The sequence below is a fragment of the Mchenga conophoros genome, linkage group LG23 (assembly GCF_057382185.1).
Source record: "Mchenga conophoros isolate Kocher_MC1m ecotype Shallow Benthic linkage group LG23, M_conophoros_male_GT1.1, whole genome shotgun sequence".
Lineage (NCBI taxonomy): Eukaryota > Metazoa > Chordata > Actinopteri > Cichliformes > Cichlidae > Mchenga > Mchenga conophoros.
Window position 1 is genome coordinate 35,182,914 of NC_140547.1, and position 25,459 is coordinate 35,208,372.

Consider the following 25,459-nt stretch of genomic DNA (forward strand, 5'->3'; position numbering starts at 1 on the left):
AGCTCGGAAAAACAAACGAGCAAGACACTAAAACAACATGCCAGCCCGCTGAATGATAACGGCGTTATCGGGCTCACATATAAGCTTTTATGGACTGTAGAAACATTCAGGTCTCCTGCCGCAATTAATCAATCAATCATGCTCCTCTGACAAAGTAGCAAGTCTGATCACTGCTGTGTCAAAAGCGTGCCAGGGATGGAGCAGGGTGTAACGGGAGATTTAATGAAAGGGGAGATTTAATGCTTTCTACTATCCAGGTAGAGCCTTATAGTTCGTAGGATTAATAAAGAGATGATTCATTTCAGACAAGTTGGAATAAGTCTATGGACCGACAAGAGTGCCAAAAGGAAATAAAAGAATACATCATTAAAGAGCCTAAAACTTGGTATAGTTATAGCTGAGAATTGTAAAGAAATCATACTTAATCGCTAACATTAGAAATGCAATAGGAATTTCTAACTAATAAGAAAAGACGTCCCCATCCTGCACATGGTACGGCTAATATCATCCATCTATCAGCTAGTTACACTGATTCTTATACATGTCTTTGGCATTATTTCTAAATGCCGATCTACCAATAAATCACAAGCATAAATAGAGTAATTTCTTGTAAATTACTTCTAAATATGATTTTGAACAGTGGTTAAAACTACACCTTTAAACAGCCACTAAAAGAGGAATGGGCACAACCTTAACCTTCACATTAATATTAATAATGGGGACTTTTAATAGTAAACATAGAAAGAAATGAAACACAGAAATGACTACAAAGGTAAAGCAGTACTTTATCTCAAAAGAACGGCCACACCGTTCTGTTCTGTTCACTGCGACTTGCGCCCTTTTATGCTGCTCATGGTTCTTTGCTTGTAAATGTCTCAAAAGATTCTCCAATCTCCACTGTGCGCTGTGACGTCTTTCACCCATATTAATGGTGCAGAATATTAAAGGCACGGCACATACAAAACTAAAAACATCCCAGTTCTTAAAAGTGAAACCCACTGGTGACCGTTAAAATGTTCGTCTGACGTGCTTTTGAACGTGCAAGCTTTCCATTCGATTTGGATGCATAAAAGTGAAGTCCATTCACGCCTCGATCACACAGTTTCTATATTTAAATACACAGAAAAAAATTGTAGTCTTTATTCGGAGTAAATAGTTTAATGACCTTTTCATCAAAACCGAAGCCAGATCAATCCCAGATAATGACTGATGCAATGGACTCGGAACAGCTAGGTATCCCAGAATGCATTTCGAATGAAAACAAAAGCAGCAGATGTTACAGTCTGCTGACAAGCTGCAGTAACAGTTTCAATTATTTGGTGACGCACTGCAGCACTACAGCCATGAAATAATTAAATATGTTTTTCTTTTTCTTAAATAAAGTGAATCAATATTTTGATTATTTATGTATTCAATAAATTATTTATGCAGTTAATAAATTATTGATTGATTGATTTCCCATTTGAATGAGTTAACGACACATTTCATTCATTATTTAATGATGTAGTTATTCACTTCATTTTGGCACTCTTTGTGCTCCATACGGGCCAGTCACGCTGCATTAAAAGTTTAAATCACCCACATGAATTTTGCCTCGTGTCCAAGTAGCCAAAAGGAGCCAATCTTCAAAGACACAACTAGGACATGAGCTCACTTCCAGAGAACAGCAGGAGCCAGAAAGCGGTAGTCGTCTCATAAAATGTAAATATATGTTTCCATCTAAAAATACCGACAGTTGCCTGGATGGGCTTTGGAGACGCTTGTATGTGTGTTTGTCCACCTTAGCCAATCTCTCTCTGTAGTGTTTGCTGTGGATGAACTCACCATCTCCGTGTCAGACACGGGGCCAAAGCTGGTGACAAAAATGTTTGTCTTGATCTCTGTGACATTCTCTGTTGAGAGAGAACAGATGGAAACAGGGTTTGGAGGTTAAAGAGAGACACTGAAGAGGCAGCTCTTCACTAAAAGGGACACAAGTGAACAACCCATCAGGAAGGACGTCATAATTAATGAGCTGCTCATTATTATTTCTTCATAACTCCTAATGCGGGACTTTCTAGCATTTATTAACTACTCAAACAAGACAGGAAGTCTATGGCATCACTGCTGATAACAATCTTTACAACAGCAAATTATCCATTAGTTAATATGATTTTCTTTTTCTGCTTGTTTATGACACGTGACTTTTTGCTTATTATTTATTTCTTATTGGCAGTTATCATATTATTTGCCAATAGGTTGATGCCTACCATTACCAGATGATATATTTCCCAGATTTGGCACACCCAAGTGAAAATCTTATAATAAATGCGTGTAATTTGATTGCACAGAATGTGGCTAAAGTGCAGCCTAACCCTAACCCTATATAGGTGGACTTGGTGGATGTTATGAGGTTAATCAATTACTGATCAAATCAGTTCTTCCTATTCTTGTGTAATTCAGCATATATACTATTTTGTCCAACCACTGTCCAGTTTCTATATCATAACGGACATAAATTCATTTAGATGCCCTGATTACAAAAATAATTTTCTATGGATATACAAATCACTAGTTTTACATCTTAAAGGTATAACATTGTGAAGCAAATAATGCTCAGATTTAATGTTAATATATGCAAATGGTTAGGATCAATTAAATCAATATTTAACAATAGTGTCAGCATTTGAACCCACCTCCCTATGCCCCTCTCAATGGCTTCAGTGTGGTCACTCAACACGAACCACACAAAGCAACCTGGATTCATGATTTCTCTGTCAGCGGATTCCTTCTAAAGATGTTGAGGAAAAACAGGCAACTTGTTTCTTTCATTTGTTCCAAAATCACAAAACTCTCTGAATACCAATGTGGACCAGGGGAAGCTGGGCTTGGTCACTCTGTGCAGAGTAGCTTGTTGAATGAAAGCCTGAATATATATTTATAGGCCCTCTTGTCAAAGGTAGCAACCGTTACCAGGATGTGAGAGAGGACGGGCTTTTGCAATGACACATCAGGCATGTGGCATGAAAACAAAAATACAAAAAAGCCCTTCTTTCCTTCTCACGTGGAACAAGTAGTGTATATACGTGACCAACAAGCCTAACCAGACCAGTGTCAGGAGCTTGCAGAAATTCAACGGGAAACAGCACGACTGCAGAAAGGAAAAATCAAAAGCTTTCATTTCAAGCATCTCCATCTCTGAATGGCAATTTGTTGCCTCTCAAGGTTATCTCCTGTTGCCAGGGTGAGAAGTGAATAAAAACACCTCAGCACACAGAATCGAGGCCGTGTTGAGGATGGCTTGATTGATTTGCTTGAAAAAGAGACAGCCATATGCATTCGCGGGGAACACAGGAAACAAAAGCACCTGACAACTGCATGCATGCACCTTCACCTCGCCTGACACGGGAGCAAATTCCACATCTGCTTGCACAGTTTCAACCCCTGTGTACCTGCCAGTCTCCCAGCGTTCTCCAATGAATCAGAGCATGAAATCACAGCAGGAAACCAGGCTTCCCCTGGCCAAAGTAGGGTTAGAAGGTTAGCACAGTGGGAGGTTCAAATGTGGCACTATTGTACTAAGACTACTAAATGTTCCTTTCAAAAAGAAAAAAAAAGAAAAACACAAAATAGCTGGAAGCAAACCTCCGAGCCCTGGCCGAAGCCTGTTGTCGTAACCGTCCAGGAGCCCATCCAGGATTCTGGTGAAGACTGTGCTGTTGTCGTTGGTGCCCACCTCCTTCTCAGCTTCTGGGGATGACTGGCAGAGACTGAGAGAGGAAGGAAACAAAAGGAAGCAGACCTCAGAAACACAACACAACTGTTGTGATTAATTGGCTTGCCGCATTAACGGCAGGCTTGTTGCGATTAATTATTGAACACAAGCGCTGCCTCAAATCTACCAGTAGAGGTAATTAAGGGTTTGACATGTGATCCAAATACAAACAAATGAGTTCTTCCTTTAAATACAGCGGGGGAGCGAGGCAGCATGGAGGATCTTTTTACAAAGAACGGCAAGCGGCGAAGAGAGGGAAACGCACAAAAGGTCATAAACGGGGTTTGATCGACTTGGATGACAGTGGACTGCTGACAGATCTTCCTGCTTAAGCGGCATTAGAGCACAGAACAGCTCGGATATGCAATCAGTCAAAGGGAGCGGGATCTAAAAATTCGAAGTTGCTTTGAGTCACCTGCAAATAGAGGCGTAAAAATCTGTCACAATGCTTTTGACCGCAAAGCAAAACTGAACTTAGCCTTTTAAAAAAGTTCAAAACCTTCCAAAATGAACACAATATCGAAAAAATGTGAAGTAACAACTGCTATAGCGTTGTGTTCAAAATATGTATTTCGTTATAAAGATAAAAAGTTGTACTTGGGTTTAATACCAACTTCTACCATACGATAGTGTAGTGAGTCACTTAGCATCAGATTCTGTTCTGATTCTGAATTCAATAGTTGTTTACTTGGTAAATACAGGGCCAGTATTGCCAAAGCCGATACCAATAGCAATACTTTTAGCATATAAAAGCAGCTTATGTAGGGGATACTAGTAAATCTTGATTTATGAGATAGATAATCAATTTGTAAATTCTAACACATTTTAATGACCACTAGAGCAGTGTGATTTTTACTTTCCAAAATAAAGAGTTAACACAGAAAAACACACTTTTCAGCTTTTCATGTATTTTAAAACCGGGTTTTTTGGAGACCGGGAACATAAATGTGCCTGTCCCTGATGCACTTTCAGTAAACTTCTGTTCTATAGATCATAAAAACTAGACATGACAGTCAATTCGCAATAAGAGATGGTTGAGGTATATTTTTCCATTTCCAAAAAGTAATTAATTTGACACAATTCAGTGGGTTCGATACTGAACTTAGAGAACAGAAGCAAAGTATCGATCCTATCCCACTACTATCAATCAGATACCAATACATGCGTTGGTATCATTCTATCGGTCTGCACATTGGTATTTACAAATGGCACAACCGGAAACATCTCAGCATGCTGGAAGGTGTTGAGTAATTAGAAAAAGTACCTTTAGTGTCATGAATCCATTTACTTTTTGGGAAAAAAAGCTATATATAACTGTTAAACTTTATTATTATTATTATTATTATTAAATCTCTTTACCTGTTTTGACATCTGCAAAGAAGCAGGAGAGAAACGAGGAGCCTTGCCGTCACTTTACTGTTGAGAGCTACCACACACACACCCAGAAGGAGACAAAGAACAGAATAAAAAGGGCATCACAGAATCAATAAATAACACAGAAACAACACTGAGGTCAAGGATTCCCCATAAGGCCAGACACGGGAAAAGTCTTCACCTCACTGCATACAGAGAGCATTACAGCAAACACTAAATCAAGCAGCGGGACAATCTCTGGTTCATTTGGCGGGGGGTGAGGGGGGTGCAAGGTGCAACTATTTAATATTAAACAAGAATAACTAATTAATTTTTTGGTAAAAATTCCAATAAGGAAAGAAAGAAAAAAACAACTCGGCATGCTCAAAAACACCACATAGGCTGGTAAATAAAAGAGGCTCAGAGAGGCATGTTTCCTGCAGTATCAGTCCCATTGTGTAAAAGCTTCCACTGCGTTCCAATCCAGCCTATTACAATAAACGGGCCACCCCCTATTATCCCATCCCTCTTCTCCACCTTTCCCTCACTCTCCCCATCACCGAAAAAAACCCATGAAACTCACACTTATTTGTCTCATCAGAAGGAAAAAACAGAGAGGTAACGGGAGGAAAAATAGGGGCTAACCTGCACGAGGATCCATGACCAGCAAGGTTTGGTTTTTGTTGCTTTCTTTCCAAACAGCGACAGGAGGCTTTGGGGTCTCCAGTCGGCGAAACTGGAAGATCGCGGGTCCAATCACTAAATTCCCGTGCTGGTCGGCTCTCTCTCCCCTCCTCCTTCTCTTTAGCTTCTTTCTGCTCTCTCTCTCTCTCTCTCTCTCCTTCAATCAGCGCTTCCCCATCAGCAGCTGTTGTAGTAGTCTGTCTGCTCTGCTCCTCCTATAGGCTTGACCGCCTCGCTTATTCTTTAGTGCCTGCTGCGCCGCGTTTCCCGCATCGCCTCCAGAGGTGTTGCAGCAGCAGCATCACACTGGGTGCCTCTTCGCTGGTGTCCACCGACCTCGGAGGAGACCGGATTCGCTCCACATTTTTCTTGTCTCTGTGCCCTTTCCTGTACCGCCTACTGCCGGTGCGAGAGAATGAAGTGCCGCAACAGAGGCTAATAATTACCAAATAGGTGCTCCCCATTGGTGGGCTGGAAGGAGGATGCGCAGAATTCCACATCATCCATTAATGAGGACGTGAAAGAAGCATGCAATATATGGGAGCTCAAACTACTTCCACGGACTTTTGCACCTGAAACGTCACACAGTAGCAGCACACTAATGAAATCCTTTAACCAGGATTTTAATTTGGCCTCTTTAGCTTTTGCTATTTCTTATGAAGAAGTGCCTGATTTCAGTAGTTTAGTCAATCTTTCTAAATAGCCTATTTGTTTGAACTACTATATGTAGCCATTAGCTAACAGCTGATCCTTCTAGCTAATAGTAACAATTTTATACATGTATTTTTAGACTGCAATTTGGACTCTTAGCCTATTTTTGTTATGCTAGCTGTGTGTTATCAATACTTACAAATATTTCACTAAAACAGCTTAATTAATAACTTGTTACTATTGCAGAGATTGTTTTGGGGATTTTTATTATCTGTATTTAAAAAGAATTTGTTTGTTGGTTGGATTTGTGCTACCTCCACTGTCCACTCTTTTAACCCTTTCATTTCATCCACCTATATGACTATTTAACAGTTTAAGTTGTGCCTTATAGTTAGTTCACTTGCTATCCCAACATATTTGTATTTATAGTTGCTGTAGCTATTCTGTTTATTATAGATAAAGCAAAAGAGACAAAGTTCTACTGGGTTTTGAAATAAAGTCAGGTTTTGAAAAATCAATAATTGGTTTATTAGGTTGGCCGGACAAGTAAAACAACATGATAAATGTGTATAATTACAGAAAGAGCTTTCATTGCTCATACTGTCCTGTAATTGTAAACTGTACAACTTTCATTACAGGGAGTGCAGAATTATTAGGCAAATGAGTATTTTGTCCACATCATCCTCTTCATGCATGTTGTCTTACTCCAAGCTGTATAGGCTCGAAAGCCTACTACCAATTAAGCATATTAGGTGATGTGCATCTCTGTAATGAGAAGGGGTGTGGTCTAATGACATCAACACATATATCAGGTGTGCATAATTATTAGGCAACGTCCTTTCCTTTGGCAAAATGGGTCAAAAGAAGGACTTGACAGGCTCAGAAAAGTCAAAAACAGTGAGATATCTTGCAGAGGGATGCAGCAGTCTCAAAATTGCAAAGCTTCTGAAGCGTGATCATCGAACAATCAAGCGTTTCATTCAAAATAGTCAACAGGGTCGCAAGAAGCGTGTGGAAAAACCAAGGCGCAAAATAACTGCCCATGAACTGAGAAAAGTCAAGCGTGCAGCTGCCAAGATGCCACTTGCCACCAGTTTGGCCATATTTCAGAGCTGCAACATCACTGGAGTGCCCAAAAGCACAAGGTGTGCAATACTCAGAGACATGGCCAAGGTAAGAAAGGCTGAAAGACGACCACCACTGAACAAGACACACAAGCTGAAACGTCAAGACTGGGCCAAGAAATATCTTAAGACTGATTTTTCTAAGGTTTTATGGACTGATGAAATGAGAGTGAGTCTTGATGGGCCAGATGGATGGGCCCGTGGCTGGATTGGTAAAGGGCAGAGAGCTCCAGTCTGACTCAGACGGCAGCAAGGTGGAGGTGGAGTACTGGTTTGGGCTGGTATCATCAAAGATGAGCTTGTGGGGCATTTTCGGGTTGAGGATGAAGTCAAGCTCAACTCCCAGTCCTACTGCCAGTTTCTGGAAGACACCTTCTTCAAGCAGTGGTACAGGAAGAAGTCTGCATCCTTCAAGAAAAACATGATTTTCATGCAGGACAATGCTCCATCACACGCGTCCAAGTACTCCACAGCGTGGCTGGCAAGAAAGGGTATAAACGAAGAAAAACTAATGACATGGCCTCCTTGTTCACCTGATCTGGACCCCATTGAGAACCTGTGGTTCATCATCAAATGTGAGATTTACAAGGAGGGAAAACAGTACACCTCTCTGAACAGTGTCTGGGAGGCTGTGGTTGCTGCTGCACGCAATGTTGATGGTGAACAGATCAAAACACTGACAGAATCCATGGATGGCAGGCTTTTGAGTGTCCTTGCAAAGAAAGGTGGCTATATTGGTCGCTGATTTGTTTTTGTTTTGTTTTTGAATGTCAGAAATGTATATTTGTGAATGTGGAGATGTTATATTGGTTTCACTGGTAAAAATAAATAATTGAAATGGGTATATATTTGTTTTTTGTTAAGTTCCCTAATAATTATGCACACAGATATCCCCCTAAAATAGCTAAAACTAAAAACAAACTAAAAATTACTTCCAAAAACATTCAGCTTTTATATTAATTAGTTTTTTGGGTTCATTGAGAACATGGTTGTTGTTCAATAATAAAATTATTCCTCAAAAATACAACTTGCCTAATAATGCTGCACTCCCTGTAGACACTTCTTCACATTTGAGCTGTCCAGTTGACCGGACTGGAGTCTTTGCCTGGCCGATTCTGGCCCCCTGGCCTTATGTTTGACACTGTTTCCACTGTTCACCCATTCCAAGTTATAAAATGTGTCATTATTCGTGACAGTAACTATGAGTAACGAAGTGAAATGACTTGTGTGTCCATATGTGTGAAGAGTCTGCGACCCGCATGACAACACAGACTGGGGGCAAATCACTGTGAGAGAAACAGCATTCGGTCGGCCTGTTTAACCCTGAGCCACTAAAACAAGCGCTCGCAAGAAACACGTCAGAGTAGTTATCATCCTGACGATTGCCATAAGAGGGTAGCCGAGTTCCATGTTTCGTAGACGATAATTAGCTGGTAAACTTAACCTCCCTCTACTTTCTTGAATCCGTCTGGCGGTGCAGTCTGCGGACGGGAGCTGCAGCCAGAATACCCTCGGAGGGTGATTTCAGCACCGCGACTGGTGCGAACAAGCTCGCGGAGTGTTGACCGTTTGGACGAGTGTGAATGAAAGTGATGGCGAAAAAGCCCCCCCCAAACTCACCACCACCTCTCTCTGTGGTAGGAAGATAAGGGTTAGGGGAGGTGTTGTGAGATGTTTTTTATCCTGGAGGGGGCTCCAGGGGGAAATCGACTGGCTTTCAATATTTTGCCCTGCAGGCATCCCACTGTTTCAGACCTCTGCGTTACTGCAGGCAATACTGGGTGGAATGCGAGGCTATGCAGAGCACAGTCACACAACACATCAGACAGGCTCAAACACGCATAAGACACCAGTGATGATAATAATAATAATGAATAATAAACTTATAACCACAATTAAATTCGGGGAAACATGAAGCTGCAAACGGGAGGAAAGAAGTTCATTTTCAGTGTCTTCCTGTTATTTTCTAATTAATGATATCATCAACTTTCTTCTTTCAGGAATGCTGTTAACGGAAACAAGAAGCTGATCGCCATCTATGACACCAGGTATGAACTATCACAGCACGCGCATTCCTCATCCAGGCTCCTCCACTGGGTCTTGTGCAAGCGCGTCCGCGTGTGCAGGCGGTCCTAATTAGCCTGTTCACGAATTTTTGACCCCGACTCTCTAAATAATTTATGGTGCAGTCCACACATTTTAAATCAGACACAAAAGGGCCATCAACAGATAACAGGCCAATAAATCAACAGCTTCGATTAATGGTTTGATAAATGCTGCCTGTCCCCACTCCATATTGTTCAGGTCCCGCCATTTTTACAGGAAACCCAAGGGAAGGATGAAGATGGTGTGGGGTGCACTGTAAAAAATGAGAATTTTAATAAGAGAGTTTGGCTTAGTGCTTTGTAATGTGGGTGTTTTTGAGAGTGGGAGAAGGGGTGGGGCAACGGCTTAATTAGTGTTCTAAAAATCAAGTCCACTGATTACTGAGGTAATCGAGGAAGTGAAGATAAGTAATCAGTGGAAACAAGCTTAACTAAACAACATGTATATTTTTACTTCAGTTCAATGTCTTTCAAATAGCCCAAATCACAACAAAAGTCACCTCAGTGTCCTTTATATTGTAAAGTAAAGACCCTATGTAATAGAGAGAAACCCCGACAAACCCCTCTTTGAGCAAGCACTTGGGGACAGTGAGAAGAAAAACTCCTTTCTAACAGGAAGAAACCTGTTAAAAAGGCAGATCCATTTAAAGTAGGCACAGCCATGACAAAATGGAATCCCCACATTCTGTAGCAGAATCAACCATAATTTTTTTTTATCATTACTCAATGACTCTGAGTAAGTGCGACTGCCATATGGTTACAAGTCAGCCACTTTATTTATTGCTGAATGCATACATTAACATGTAAACATAAAGTTGAATTATAACTTGCTCAACTGCCCCCCTGGCCCCCAGTTTTCAAGCAACTTGATGTTTATTTGTTAAATTTAAAAAATTATATATCTTTACCGTCCTCAAAAAACAAACAAACAAAAAAACAAACAAAAAAAGAAACCGCAAATGCGCCCCTGCTGATAAATTCTAGGGCCAAAAATAGACACAAGGTTTATTAGCAGAAATAAGTGGACTTTAACAAAAGTCTGGTTTAAAATGATTCCCTAAAAAAGAAAAGAAAAAGAGTTTAACAGCTCACCAAATATATAAGATGAAAAGCTTGAATTTGCAGATTCTACCTCAGCATTTTTTTTACAGTGTTTTAAGTGTTGGGGCTTCGCTTCTAATTTGAACAAGCCGAGTGCCTTCACCACCAGCGCCGCCACCAGCAGCAGCAGCATCGCCCCCCTGTATGTTCTCTCCTCATCAATATGCGCTTCAGCTCCTGAATGTAAGAGCCACTCGCACAGTCAGAGACGGCAAAAAGGAAAGCGGAGCCAATATTTATGACAGGGAGGCGATGTCAGCCCATATTTCACATCTGACTCCATCCACAGCGAGCTGCTGACTTTTCCGCGGCTCAGTCTACTTTCTTGCTTTTTTGGGGGGGGCAATCGATGGATTTACTCTGGATTTGAAGAGTGTCCGTCTCGGCTGTTGATTGCAGGGGGGTGAGCTCTCTGCTGTTGCTGCCTTCGTGGTTTACAATTACAAAAAGGAAAAGGGGGGATGTTTGCTTTGCACAAGCTTCGTCAATTTCGCGTCTTGTCCGCACTGGTTATCGGTTCGATTGTGTGTTGCGCAAAAAGGTCAGTGATCTTCTCATTATTTTCTTCTTCTTTCTTTTCTGAGAAGCCAAGGTTATTGCCTGGGCTGATTGATGCGGGAGTCAAGGTGATGTTTTCTTTTCTTTGCTTCTGCTGTCATTTCAGCGTCAATGAACCGGGCAACATGTCTTTTGTGAAGGAGACGGTGGATAAACTACTTAAAGGATACGACATCCGACTGAGGCCGGACTTTGGAGGTATGCTCCGCATTTATCCCCCAGCTTTATTTTTGGCGCCATTTACAGTGTTGTGGTCAGACGTAGAGGTGGAGGTCTGTAATCATGACATAATTACTCTGTTCTAGGGCCCCCTGTCGCTGTTGGCATGAGCATAGACGTGGCCAGCATAGACATGGTGTCAGAAGTCAACATGGTGAGTGGAGTCGCACTTCATGAACCCTTAATCCACAGCAGTCCTGCCTCTGCCTCAGTGCCAGGGGCATATACAGAAGGGGGTCATGGGGTGGTACCTGTACCCCCCAAATGTTCCTGCCTCCCAACAAAGCTGCTGAGCGAGAGTACTGCTGTGTTGCATGTAATATAGTGCATTTTACCAAGTACTTTACTGTAAAACTTAACAGTTTTAATGTACTTTAAGTATTTCTCTTATGCTGCTTTGTTGTCCACTATATTTTGGATTCAAATATTGTACCTTTTACTCTATAGTATTTATTTCAATGCTTTTGTTAAAACAAAAAAACAACAAAAAAACCCAACCGTGTACTTTTTCTATGTATTTTTTCTGAATTTAGGGTGTGATTTTCAATGCATGTTTTTGCTTCTTGGTTCATATGGTAGAACAATGCAGTAACAACTGATTGTTTTAACAGACAGACAAACCAAATTATACCACAAGTACTTCTTGTAAGAAGTATACAACGTGTTTGCACTTTTGTCTAAAATACCTTAACAGTAAATAAAGAATTGCATTGTAAGTTTGGGGAACCTGCATCATAAGACAGGCTGCACTATGTACTAAGTGTAACCCATAAATCTAAGAGCTTAAAAACTTATTTCACCATTCAGTATTTTATACACTCTATATAATGGCACAGGACTGCACATGATCATTTTGATCAAATATCCTTAGTTCCTGTAGCCCCCCCCCCCTTCAAGTCCATTATGCGATGGTCAGATGGATGGGTTGGATTTCCTGTAAGCACTAAAACAGCTTTATCTCACACACTGCCAGCACCCCACATACACAGAAGCCTGGGTGTGAAAAAAGAAAACCCTCCAACATAATACAGCTTCCTGCTCCTGTTTCCAACAATCCTCATCCTCAGACACTGACTCACTTAGAGGATGGATTAAAGCAGCAGCCATGAGTTTCCAGTCAATAGTCCAGATACTGTACAATCCAGGCACGGTAAAGGAAATACATTTTTCCACTGAAGCCCTCTTTTATCTGCAAAAAGAAACCCTTTCTCATTGTGCTTGTTAACCACAGAAGCCACAGTTAGCAGTGTCCTCCCATGAGGGCCCCTCTGAGCAGACAGCTATCACGAAACTCTGATTGGATTTGCTAATTCATGGGCTGATGCCATTTTTTTTGACACGTGCACATGCCGGGAAGTCACTTCAGGCTATTGTATCTTAAAATATCAGCCAACGCTGACCCAAATTGTACTGCAAAATGAGTGGCACCGTGTCACCCGGCTGCCGGCGACAGATTTTAAGGACTCCGGCATCGAACTGAATGGCGGACATTGTGTTTCCAGACCAACACCTCTCCTCAGCTGCATTTCACAGCCCACCGCATGTGCAGGTGCAACCATTAGGATCTTTATTAGAGCTGATGGCTCCTGAGCCCATGTGCTTTCTTTCTTTATAACAACACAGACAAGTGCAGCAGTCAGAGTCAGGTCAGGCAGGGACTGCTGTACATGTACAGCATCAACACAGATGTCATAATGACATAATGGTGATCTTGATTGAGTCTACTGAGAAGGACAAGAAAGTGTTTCATTTCACTGTATAGTATTAGAAAACTGTCACTATTTATCTGGAGAGAGGAGGGTGTATAAGTGTGAGCGGGTACTGATCAATACCAGTGACTCAGTGATTACTTTGACAATTGACTTTTCTGCCACTAGACTGAGGCAAGAAAAGTGGTGTTTCTTTCCAGATGTTGCAAGAATCTCACAGATGAACTATTTCTGCTAGAAGCTATGTACAACAAATACATCATAGGATTATGGATTATGCTTAATTTTTGCTTGAGTTTATGCAACAAGAGGTAATTTCTCTTTTTTTGTTAAATGTCTGAGAGTACAAATCTCTTTGAGTAAAGCTAACTAAGCTATTTGTAATAACACGGTCAAACAAAAGAGGCTTAAGCAGAAATACTATTAAATGTTCATTGCATCAGCTGAAAATTATAAAATAATGTTCTTAAAACAGTCTATATTATTCAGAAGTGTGAATGCTCGAGTAATTTTGTTCTGTTGTTGCATCTTGAAGATCTTCCATATTCATATGACTCATAGCCAACTTCTACCAGCATTATTTGTCCAGGTTGGAAAATGATGTGTCTGGATGCAAATAACCTTCTAGCTTGTTGTCTGCTTAACGTGACTGAAAGGAAGTGCTGTTGGTGTTTGAATAAGGTTTTTTCTGAGTTATTGATCCCAGAAGTTCAAATACAACAATTCGTCTTCCAGTTAACCCCTGAAAGCAAAGTAAAATACATCACATTTTAGTTACCTTGGGAGTCAGATGTTGGAACAAGGGAGCAACTCCAGGGTTAATGTGTTCCGATAGGAAAGTCGGAAAAGTGTGTGTTTGGGTTTTTATATATTTTGAAAAATATCCTAGTCCAGCAAACATTGCAGTATTGGATAAGCATCAGCTGATGGTTTTTTCTTGACATCTAGTCAGTTCGAAGTATATCTTCAACGAGACCTAGAAGTCCGTCTTGAGAACATTTGTGTTCAAGATTTATTTTATATCTTTTTATTAATTAGAATAAAAAATAAACGAAATGTAAACAATTTCTCAATTGACAAAACAGGATGAAAAAAACATTCTAACTTGAGATTAACTCAAACCCTGCGACCTTTTGCTTCTAAATCCTGTGCTTATCCTACTGAGTTAATTCACAAAACTGTAAATAGCTTCATAGTATTAATTTGCTTATTTTTTAAAACAGTCTCCAGTAACACTAATTTGTTCATAATCATGTACCGGCAATATTAGTTGTCACCGTGTCAAAAAAAGCAGAACAAAGATAATTTCATTTAATTCATTCTTTGAAATAATCTGAGTTGTATTATTTGCTTCTTAAGAGACGGTCTGACTTCTAGTCTAGTGACATTGCCAGCATATGTCAGTTTCGACCAGGCAGATGACTTTTGGGCTTCAACCATATTTACCAGGAAGGTCACTACTCCATGTCCTTGGGAATAATTGTGGAGATGTTTTATTCTCATTGAGTGGTTGTTGCCAATATAGCCATTCTGAAATGGGGTTTGGGTTTGTGACAAGTTGTTTCTAGGGTTTGTAAAAGACTTCAAATGGAACTCAGATGGTCATAGTGGAGCGTCCAACTCTTAGAGGCCATCAAGGTTCAACTCATTGAGTTCTGTGTGTGTAAAGTTTGAAGGCAGAGACTTTCAGAGTAGAGCAGATGGTGGATGAATGCATGGAGGCCAAAGCTGACACAATGACATCAAGATAGGAGGGAAACAGTGCAATACAGTATCATTTCATATTGCATCAACTCAACTTAAAAGAAAGAATATTTTTCTGGTTGTGTCATTTTTTGATATGCAAGGTCACGAACTTGCATTAATGAAGAAGAAACTCACAGAAGAACAAGAAACAGGGGATAATGGCAAACAGCAGGAAAAAGCCAATCAGGGAGCTAATTAATTGAACTGACATGTTAAAAGTGCATAATAATGAAATGCCCACATACTGACACCTGATAATTCCCGATTTTTCTTCTTCAGTTACACAGATTGCAGATGATTGTCTTGAGCTATATATGCTTTGTATAAGCAATAGAACATCACTGTTGTTGTAAAAGTATCATACTGTGATTCCCATCCCTGTATATAACTGCTGCATTTGGCAGATGCTACTAAGATCCACAGGTTCTATTCCAGTTCACTGGTAGTGGAAAAAAGTCAGCACAAGAGGAACTACGCCCTGTAGTAATGGAGCACTTAAGAGATTTTCAAACAGAGAGGAAGAGAAGGTGGACTAGTAATCACAGCCTGGTGTAGTGAAGCCAGTCTTCTTCTGTGTTATTTATAACTTAGCTGGAATTCTGCTTTGTCAGCTTACACAGTTTAGTGTCACCAGAATCTCTTCGCACATTAATTGTAGCCTTTCGTCTACCTTACTACGGCTAGAGAGGGACATGGCATGTGTTTAAACAAAGTATTACTAAGTAGTAGGTACAGTGTGCTTGATGCTTCAGTGACAAAGGCTGGTCTGTTGGGCTGGCTCTCTCATCTCATTATTTCAAAATATCTGCATAAGATCATCAAACCACACACACCCCAAAATATCAAAAGCTAGCAATGAACTGTACATCGAGTGCATGCATGAAGTATTTTGTTTTCACTGAGAGTATTATATAGCACTTATATAGCACTTTTCTAATCTAACAGTGCACTCAAAGTGCTTTTCAATAGCACCATTTCTACTATACAGTGTATCAGCTGCTATAGGTGTTAACAAGGGAGAATGACTCTTCTGGTACTGATACTTTACAAGGTCATAAAAAAACCAATAAAAAAACCAAAACAAAAAACCAAAGCAATAATTGCTTGTTTACTGACTGAGTGTGGTCATGCAGAATATGGACTTATTGTGACTATATGCCTACTATGCAATCTTAATATTGATGAATATGTGCACCTTCATATTCAGTTTTTATGTATTTAAGTAGGCCATGACCTGGAGATGCTACAAATACATTAAACTTACTTCTAAATTTTCACATGATACGACCACTCCCACTGAATATTTTATAATACCACCACCTTTCTCTTTCACCTTTTCTAATCTCATGTTTACTCTGAGTACGTTTGAAATTACTTACTTTTAATTACTTGCTTAATCCAGTCCTGACTTTTTAAACCCTGACTAGCTGCTCTCACGACAGGGGCACCGTTTAATCTCAATGAGGAACTCTTAATAAACAGGGTTAGGGGATAGGGCTAGAACAATTAAAAAATAACAGATTAACCAATACATATTATAAAATAACTAGGGTTATAAAAGTTGCAAACCTAGTTTTCACTATTAGGTTTTAACTGAGACCATGAAATTGTACCAATCGTAACTACTTGCTATGATAGCTTACACAAAAATATAAAATATACAAAAAGGCTATTCTCTAAAACCCCAAATTAAAAAAAAACAGTGATGCAAAAGACTTGGATTAGTTGGGAGACAGCAGTTTAAAAATCAGGAATCATGCACAGACATAATGTGCAAAAAACCACCCTAAAATCTATCAAATTTGTTCCTACACATGTGAAAACATTTTGGTCTTGTCATTGATTTTCACAATAAAATGACAGACATCTACACTGTGTGACTGCTGATGTTTCCTTGTTTTTGTCTTATGATTTTTTTGTAACATTAAGACTAATATCTGTGTTTGCTAAATTATGACTATGAAACAAATGTTGTTATTTATGTACAAAACAGCTAGTAAACGAAAGCTGCATTTAAGTTGGGAGGAAATTGACTTTATGAACCTGTATTTAGATGTAAGATTAGCTAGAATTACAAAAAAAAAGCTTTTTTTTTGTAGACTGTTGTACAGTACAACGCAAACACACGACAAGTGCCTAAGGTTTGGAGAGATTGAGAGTAAGGCTGTTTTTGCAGCTTGAAGCTTTATTACCCATCACCAAATGCCTTTTTGCTGGAGGTTTCTTCCTGTTAAAAGGGAGTTCTTCTTCACTACTGCCTCCAAGTGTTTGCGCAGGGATTTTTGCTAATGTGATTGATGGGTTATTCTCTCCATTATTGTGGGATCTTTACCTTACAATAAGAAACACATTGAGATGATTGTTGTTGTGAATTGAGGGAAACATGAGTGTCTGTAACACGCTGTGCGAAATCCAGTATTTTTCAAGGTATTTCATTATGCAGAAGGATCTTTACCGTACAATATACAGCACTCTTAAAATGTGCACTCATATGATTAGGATGAAATTGTTGCTGTTTCTTATCATCTGTGATTTGGTGTCGAATAATTAAGTCTGTGTTTTTTAATAGAACTGTAAGAGTATTCTAAAAATAGTAAAAATTCACCTTTTGATGATAATGGCTGTTATAAAATTTTACCCTGAAGAGTGACTTCTTACCTTTAGTTTCTGAGGAATGCTGTCATGCAGGGGTACAAGGTGAAAAAGCTAAAAGCTTTCCTTCTTAACAGTTTAGTTGCTAACATTAGCTCGCTAACCTAGCAAACTATTCTCCACAGAGCAGAGGAAGAGTAGCTGAACAGCCAGGGAGTCAGACAGCTGAGATCATACTTAAACTGATAATTAATTTGCTCCATGTCTCATTGCCACCCATTCCCAAGGGACCGTGCATCTGCGCTCGTTAAATGGGCTGTTTGTGGCTGTTAGCCAGTGTTGAAGCCAAAACATTACTGGTGGAGCTGTTTATTACTTTCAGCGTTTGACATTTGGTGAATGATATTCATCCAATGCGGGGACCGTCTGTGGTTTTAGCACAGGGACGCGTGCTCTGCAGGGAAATAGATAATGAGCGCTTTTGTCCAGGCCATTGATCAACACTAAACAGCACAGCCCAGATAAATGTTGCTGTCTGTGTTGTGTGGAACAAAAAGACAATTTTCTATCCTGCATTCATTTCAATAACAATTCCCCTTCACCAGCCCACTGGAACAGCCCCGCAGGCATAATTGGGAAAATTTGTCTTAAAAGTTGAGGGTTTATTGAGACAAGCACTCCTTGCTACGCTGAAATGAGTCTTGGATCCTTCTCAGCTTGTTCTACAAGGAGCACAGATTTGAACATATTCCTGCCAGATTTCAGGCTTGTGACGTTCTTTCTCAAGTAAACACAAAAACAGACTGTTGTACAGTACAACGCAAACACACGACAAGTGCCTAAGGTTTGGAGAGATTGAGAGTAAAGCTGTTTTTGCAGCTTGAGTGCAGGTCAAAAATCCAAATAGAGATCCAAAATTTTCGCACTGTTATAGAAAACTAGGACAACCTAAAGCATCTAAAGGTCCCCGCTCAGAAAAGGGTGAAGTTTAGGCCAAAGGTCAAAAAGCAATAGTGGCAGAGAGATCAGGTGAAAAAGGGTTCAGGTCAGTCATGGAAGGTACAAGTTATAGTTTGAGGTGAAGGAGATGTCAAACGGTGTGAGCTAACAGAAAACTGGCATCAATGTTACAGAGTGACGGATGTGCAAATCTGGTTCAAAGAGAAGACTAATTGATCTTGTAACGGACTGGAAACTGACACATAGGCTACGTTCAAACTGCAGGCGAAAGTGCATCAAATCCGACTGTTTTGACCCTATGCGACCCATATCCGATCATGGTATGACAGTGTGAACAGCAGAAATCCAATATTTTCAAATCCGATCTGGGTCACTTTCGTATGTGGTACTGAATCCGATACATATCTGATGTTTTAGAAAGCGACTGCTGTGTGAACGGTCATGTCGCATTAAATCTGTCTTTTACGTCACTGACACAAGACAGACGCCAATTATCAGCGCCGGAGAAGACATCGTGAATGCTTCCTGGCCATCCAGTGAAACTGTTTGGAAGACAACGTTGGAGAAACGTGAACATTTTATTTGTACTGTATAATCTGCAGATTCTGACAGAAATCTGCAACTATCCTTTGAAGCACCGCTCCACTCCTAAACAGCAATAAGGATAATTATTAGGCCATATGTAAATAACAAAATAACTTAAAGCAAAATTGGGAAACGTAAAGTCCGAAGTCTTTATATTAAGGGCCATCAGTCAAACAATATTGTTTGCTCTGGGTCTAAACAGAGCGCGTTGTGTGTGACGTCTTCTTTTGCGCACGCGGGCCGCTTTGAGGGTTCACACTAGAGCGCGTTTGCTGTAACATTTTATTTGTAGTGTGAACAAGCAGACAAAAAAATTGGAATTGAGCATTAAGACTTGCAGTGTGAACGTAGCGATAGACATCTTGAGATAATCGGACTCATTAATGTTATTCAACTATTTAGTTTGGGGAAATAATTTCAGCACTGTGAAAAAATACTTGGGAATTCACAACATTTCAATGAGTATCATTATTTTTTTTAACTTAACGGAATTAAGTAGGGAAAAAATATGCATATTAGATACTGGCAATTGCATAATTTTCTCCTACATTTAAATCTGGATTCTTTGACATTGTTGGTTATACTTAGTTTCAAAGTAGAATAATAGGGACAGTCCACAAATTACTTGTAGTTTAGAAATTGGAAATTGTGACTTTAAAAAAAACAACAACTACCTAGCAAACATTGTTGAACCCTTTCCTGGGTTGAACAATGGATGATTGCAGTTGACATGTTTCCATGTAGATTAGAGGTCGGGTCAAACCATCTTTCAGAACATGAGGAATACAGATCTGATTATTGCAAAGAAGGACTTAATTTAATTTGACTTAATTTTGACAAAACCCTTTTTTAAGAAACCTCTACATTTAAATGCAATTTTAGTCTTGCATGGTGAACTTAATGCATTGGACTCTCACAGTTAACCCTCCCTGTCCATGATGTCAGCATCCAAGTCAGTTTAGTAAGTGATGAATTTTAAAGCATGAGATTGCGTATTGCGGAAGTCTATTTCTTCTCCTTCTATCGGGGAATTTTTAAAAAATATGTTTGCTTTGTTTTATTCATGAACATAATCTTTTGCTTTCTAGAAAGTCTAAGACTTTGACGTTGAAGATGTACCTCAAACTGATGTCATAGAAACTAACTTTACTGAACTTTAACTTTATACTGAATTTGAAACTATTTTTCTACAATGACTATAAGTCAAGAAAAGACCACCAGTCTATAGATATTCGACATCGCAATGTTGAATGATGGGGTATTGTGTGTGGAATTTTGGAGTGAAAAACGAATTTAATCAATTTTGGAAAAAGGCTGTAACGTGACAGCATGTGGAACAAGTGAATTCTCTGAGTTCTTTCTGTTTCTGATTTCTAAATTTAATATTTTAAACTTGGAAAGCTTGCTTCTCTAACTTCTAATAATGGTGAAGCCATTTCATTCAAAGGATAATGCTTAAGATTTGACCCCCACAATCCAGGTAATGTACACAATCCTTTAGTTGTTTTGGTTCGCTTTGAGTTCACTTGGATTTTTCGCTGTGTTAAAACAAACATGGGCAAAAGCTACAAGTTTACAAAGTCATCAACTGATTCGGACCAGAGTAAACGAACTATAGGTGTGAAAAATGCTCTTAATAATGCTGGACACTTGGAAAGTGAACCTGCTGTTTGTTGTTTGTAGTTTGCTGTTTACCTCAGTGATTCACCTGGCTCCTATGCATATCGCAACACTGGTTCTATTTGATGTGGGGTGGGTTTTATATTTCATCAGCCTCTGCCAGAGTCCAAGATGGTCTGTGCAGGGCTTTTAGCCTTGGGAATCTTACTGGACACAGCACACGGGCAATCAGCGCATCAGGAGATCTGAGAAATAAAAGCAAGAGGAGAGCTGGAAGAGCTAAAGATTTATTGAGTGGCTGAGGGAAAGAGGAGAGCGGAGAAAGCAAAAGATCAAAGACGTGCGGAAAGCGGGGAGAGGAGGGGGTAGCTGTGGGAAATACCCCGCAAACTTGTGAGGCAGGAAATGTGAATATGGCATCTGGTTGGACCAGAAATCCACCTGGTGGGGCAGGTTGATTCTACCAGTAGCTGCCACTCAGTCGGCGCGAGCTGCTGCACTAGCAGATGCTGCAGAGTCTGAGAAAGGCGCACTAATTACCTCTGAGGTTTGTTTGCGGTGTGCCGAGGGCCTTCGGCTGATGAGAAAGGCATACTAGGACAAGATCAGAGCAAGGCAAAACAGATTATGTGTGTGCCAAGGCAGAGGAAACTAGTTGTACACTTAAGAAGGACTTACTTGAAAATGTGTCATTTATTTGGTTTGCTGTCACAGAGAGAGGACTTTTTACTTTTCAGATATACGCAGGACTGTCAGATTAATGTGAGGTTTGGAGGTTGAAATATAACGTAAACACTGTTATTAAGAAAGTTTATTTGCCAAATAAGAGTGCCATGTGTGGGAGTGTTTTTCATTTCCACGACCTTCTCTTGCAACAGTGGACCAACAGGCGCAAATCTCTGTTGCAGTAAGAGCTATCAAGGTCTTTATATCCAAACCCATTACGTGTACCTTATGAAAGTCATCACAGGAAATTAAATTACAGCTCAATGAAGGTGCAGGTCCCTGCACGCACAAATGGTCAGAGTCTGCACTGTGAATGTAGTTTCAGTAACAGGCTGAACAACCTAGTCATCCGTACACCCACGCTTGCGTGTGGGTGTCGAAAAGTAGAAAAAAACCCTGTCATTATGGAGAGGTGAAAAGATCTCCAGCTCCATTGCTGTTTCTCCAAATGTTCCTGCTGCCTGCTCGGTTTGTTTTTTTCATTTTTTTTTTTTTAAACAGCAACAGCAACACAACGAGCCTTTTTGATTTGTTTGCCTTGACAAGTGCCTTCACATTTCACAGGTTTCTCTGGTTGTCAATTGTGGAGTTCCTGTTTGCTTAACATTAATTAAGTCACACAAACGGTCTAAGGTCTAATTGTTGTGCCAAGCACATCTATGTCTTATTGCATAAAATACATCTTGGAGTCAGATGTTGCCAATGCATTAACTATGTCATCCTCATTATCTTATGTAGGTCTAGCTATGCAGCAACAGCGTATCTTTTCTCTGTGCTTCGAGTGTGGCTTAATATACCCCCATGTCTTTTATCCGGCATCCGGCTTCCTGCCTGATGGAATGTAATTGGCCTCGGGAGAGAGCGCACTGTAGGATGAAGTGATGATCACTAAGATTTAGAATAAGCAGAGCGGGCATTTCCTGGTCTTATGTGTGATTTCAGGGGTGGCTGTCCCTTCCGGAGAACATTGAGACTTGCATACACCTTTAAGACAGACACTTCAATGCACGGGCTTGGGGAATTCAAATCTGACAGGCGCCAGCTTCATTTCCTTTCTCTTTGCCAGTCAACCAGACATTATGTTGTAGCAAATGAGAAAGGGCAGGTAAACTATAAGCTGGATTTATGATGTTGATTATTGCAAAGGTCATCAGTCAAAAGCCTAAGTATGGTCACTGTAATTGACATAGCAAAGGCTATATAAGATTTAAAGCAGGCAGGATAGAGTTTTTGCTGATATCACTACACTTTGTTTTTTATTGAATTAAAAACTACAAACCAGACTGATGAAAAGTCACACTTGTCTTAAGCTCTGTTAGTCAAAACAATATATTCAACAGCATCATTTAATGTTAAGACCTTTATAGCCTATAAAGGTTCCTGCCCTCAGTCTAGCTCCAGTAAAACCCAGCATACCTTGCTTTCATCCAAAGAAATTAAAAGCCTCTGCTAACTCGCCTCTAGTAACAGTGGCAGTTGTGTTGATGATTAAGTTGTGAAAATATCTCTGAGTTGCTGTCTGGCAGCTACATGATTTGGCTAGCTGTCAGTGCCTCATGCTAATGCTAAACTTTTAATAGAAGACAAGCAGCTAGCAAGAAGCAAGTATTTCATTTTCATTTCAGAGTCTTATTAATTCACTTGATTGAAAATGGACTATCAACCTCCACTCACTTGCCACTAGTAATGGTTGGCTGAGCAGATCAGTTGTTTGCCAGTAGCACGGTTTGGCTTACTATCTGAGCCCAATGCTATTGTAAACTGCTATTTTCATTAGTTATCACAGGAGATGATAGAATAGAGAGCTGCTGCATTGCATCAATGTATTTTCACTTAAACAAGCAGCTTTTTTAAGTGCATTAAAGTTATATAAAAAATTAACAGTGCAAATGCAAATTCCTTGCTGACAGTTTAACCAAAGGGCATTTCCAGTGGAAATTGGCAGACATATCCTCAGCATAACCATGTATAATATCCACAAAACTTAAAAAGAGGTTATACACACACAATGCGGTAATATTATGTTGAAGCACAGCACGTATCACTCCGCGAGGCTCCTGCCTAGGATAGCCGTAATGCTCCAATAATCCATCAAGCGGTGCGGCTTCGTAGCTTAGCAAAGTCGTACTGAAACATTTGACAAATTTTCGATTGCCATGTACCACATAAAATCATTTCGAGGTCAGTAAACACAAGCTGACTTCATACATAAGGCACACGGGATCATAAGGGGCACTGTCGATTTTCAGAAAAATCAAAGGATTGATTTTAAGTGTGCCGTATTTTCTAAAAAACACGGTAATAACGACAGCCTGTTAGCATGCTGTACCAAAAATATCTGACGGTTGTGTATCTGACGGATGAAAGCCAAACCAATTCCACACCACTGAAGTTGCAGCATTTTTACAAACCAATTCTGGTTCATCCGTTTCATTCAATGACCCGCTTTCGCTCTTCTCATTCTGCGTCGCCGCCATGTGCGTATGAAAACAAAGGCACTGCGCTTGCGCGTTTTACCCATATTCTATCGCGATATTTCATTTTCTTATCGTTGCCCAACATTACACCGGTATTACCGTGAACGGTACGATATAGCCCAGCCCTACTCATGCTAATGCTGTCTGAGCTCATCCAGTTATCAGTTGTCTACTTTGTTTTTTATTAGCTCACTATTGATTAACACAGTTTGCTATTTGTTAGCCAGAATTATTTACAATTTTATCTCTTTAGTTTTGTATGATTCGATTACATGACTTGGAAAGTTGTGTTTTTAATAGCTCGTTTTTTTTCCAGCTTGTTAATGAAGGCATGAATAAAGCCTAATTTCTAAAATGCCATTCTAAAGGGTAGAAGTCCATTGTGGGACTCAGTGAAGGGGATGTGACAGTCAATCAGAAGCTTTATGGACAAATATAGTATGTGCGGGAGGTCAGTGAAGAAGAAGGTGTTCCCTTTGACTGGAGCCTAATGATTTATGGTTGGGCTGATCAATATAGTGGTCGGAAAATACTAGACTTTAACGGATACATGAGTGCTAGCATAATTGTCTTCCAATTAATGTTTTTAATAAAATAAAGTGTTACAAAAATAAAGAATAAAGTTTTATTTAATTCTTGGTTTTGATATATTAAAAATAATGCCAGTCCTGGTTGTGGTGCATGTAGCATTTTATTATTTAGAGATCTGCTGGTGCTCTAATTTTGAAAGTTCAGATACTGCCAGATGGGTAGCCTTGGCCCTGTCGTGTGTTGTGTCTCCCCTTCTAGTCATTGACGGCCCTCTGTGGTGTCCATCAATGATCTACTAGCTAATTTTTCAGAATCTTGTGGTTGGACAGTCCAAGTGCAAAATCGTGGACTGCAGCTTGCTGGATGTGCTCTGGAGATCGTCTGCGAGCTGATATCTGGTGGAAAACAGGTTCAGGTCCTACTACATATAGCCCAGGTGACTACACACACAAACAAAATGCAAAATACAAGAAAATGTAAAAGTTTGCACATTTGCAGCACTGTGATGCTTCTTAAGCTACAAAAAGAAGAAAGTTTCTTAATCATTCCTTCATGTGTCCTTTTTTCTTTCTTTTTATGCATAGATTATTTAGACTGAACCAGGAGATAACAAGCTAATGTTTATATCCTGTCTATTCAGGCCTAACATGTAATGCCTAATCTCTGGCAGATAATAACTGGTTTTGCCCTTGAGTGCTGCCTTCTTTAACCACATCTGTTATTTAAGCATACAGCAAACTTGTAGGACCCTGTTTAGTAAAACAAAAGGAAAAAGCTAAATTACGATGCTGGGAAGGGCAGAAATGGATCAAATAGTGTCTAAAGTAACAGATTCCATTGAATTGTTCATCAATTTAAGAGAAACAATTTGCTAGACCAATCTGTACGCAGGTACATTATGTGGCGCAGAGTCATAATGGCTGTTCATAAGGGAGAAAAATGTTTGTACATTATTTGTTCTCCA

General features: G+C 39.8%; 2 protein-coding genes across 5 annotated transcripts in view; one reads left to right on the plus strand and one right to left on the minus strand.

The window, feature by feature from the left end:
• Window positions 1–6,185, minus strand: part of LOC146547734 (gamma-aminobutyric acid receptor subunit alpha-5-like) — a 43,012-nt gene extending 36,827 nt beyond the window's left edge. Inside the window, exons 1-4 of the mRNA XM_085265274.1 lie at window positions 5,753–6,185; window positions 5,114–5,180; window positions 3,625–3,749; window positions 1,825–1,892 (exon numbers count right to left, since the gene is read on the minus strand). Of these exons, the coding sequence (XP_085121400.1) occupies window positions 1,825–1,892; window positions 3,625–3,749; window positions 5,114–5,180; window positions 5,753–5,768 (276 nt within the window). The 5' untranslated portion in view covers window positions 5,769–6,185. The remainder of the gene's footprint in view (window positions 1–1,824; window positions 1,893–3,624; window positions 3,750–5,113; window positions 5,181–5,752) is intronic.
• LOC146547735 (gamma-aminobutyric acid receptor subunit beta-3-like) overlaps window positions 1–25,459 on the plus strand; it is an 89,732-nt gene that overhangs the window by 24,781 nt on the left and 39,492 nt on the right. For 3 of the 4 annotated variants that reach the window (XR_014890768.1, XM_085265271.1, XM_085265272.1), the window contains exons 2-4: window positions 9,567–9,614; window positions 11,437–11,528; window positions 11,636–11,703. Coding sequence is in view for 3 of the 4 variants with exons in the window: in XM_085265271.1 (XP_085121397.1) it covers window positions 9,567–9,614; window positions 11,437–11,528; window positions 11,636–11,703 (208 nt within the window). In the remaining variant the exon portion in view is untranslated. Of the gene's footprint in view, window positions 1–9,566; window positions 9,615–10,826; window positions 11,314–11,436; window positions 11,529–11,635; window positions 11,704–25,459 lie in introns of those variants that run through there. The other variant, XM_085265273.1, reaches the window with a different exon arrangement.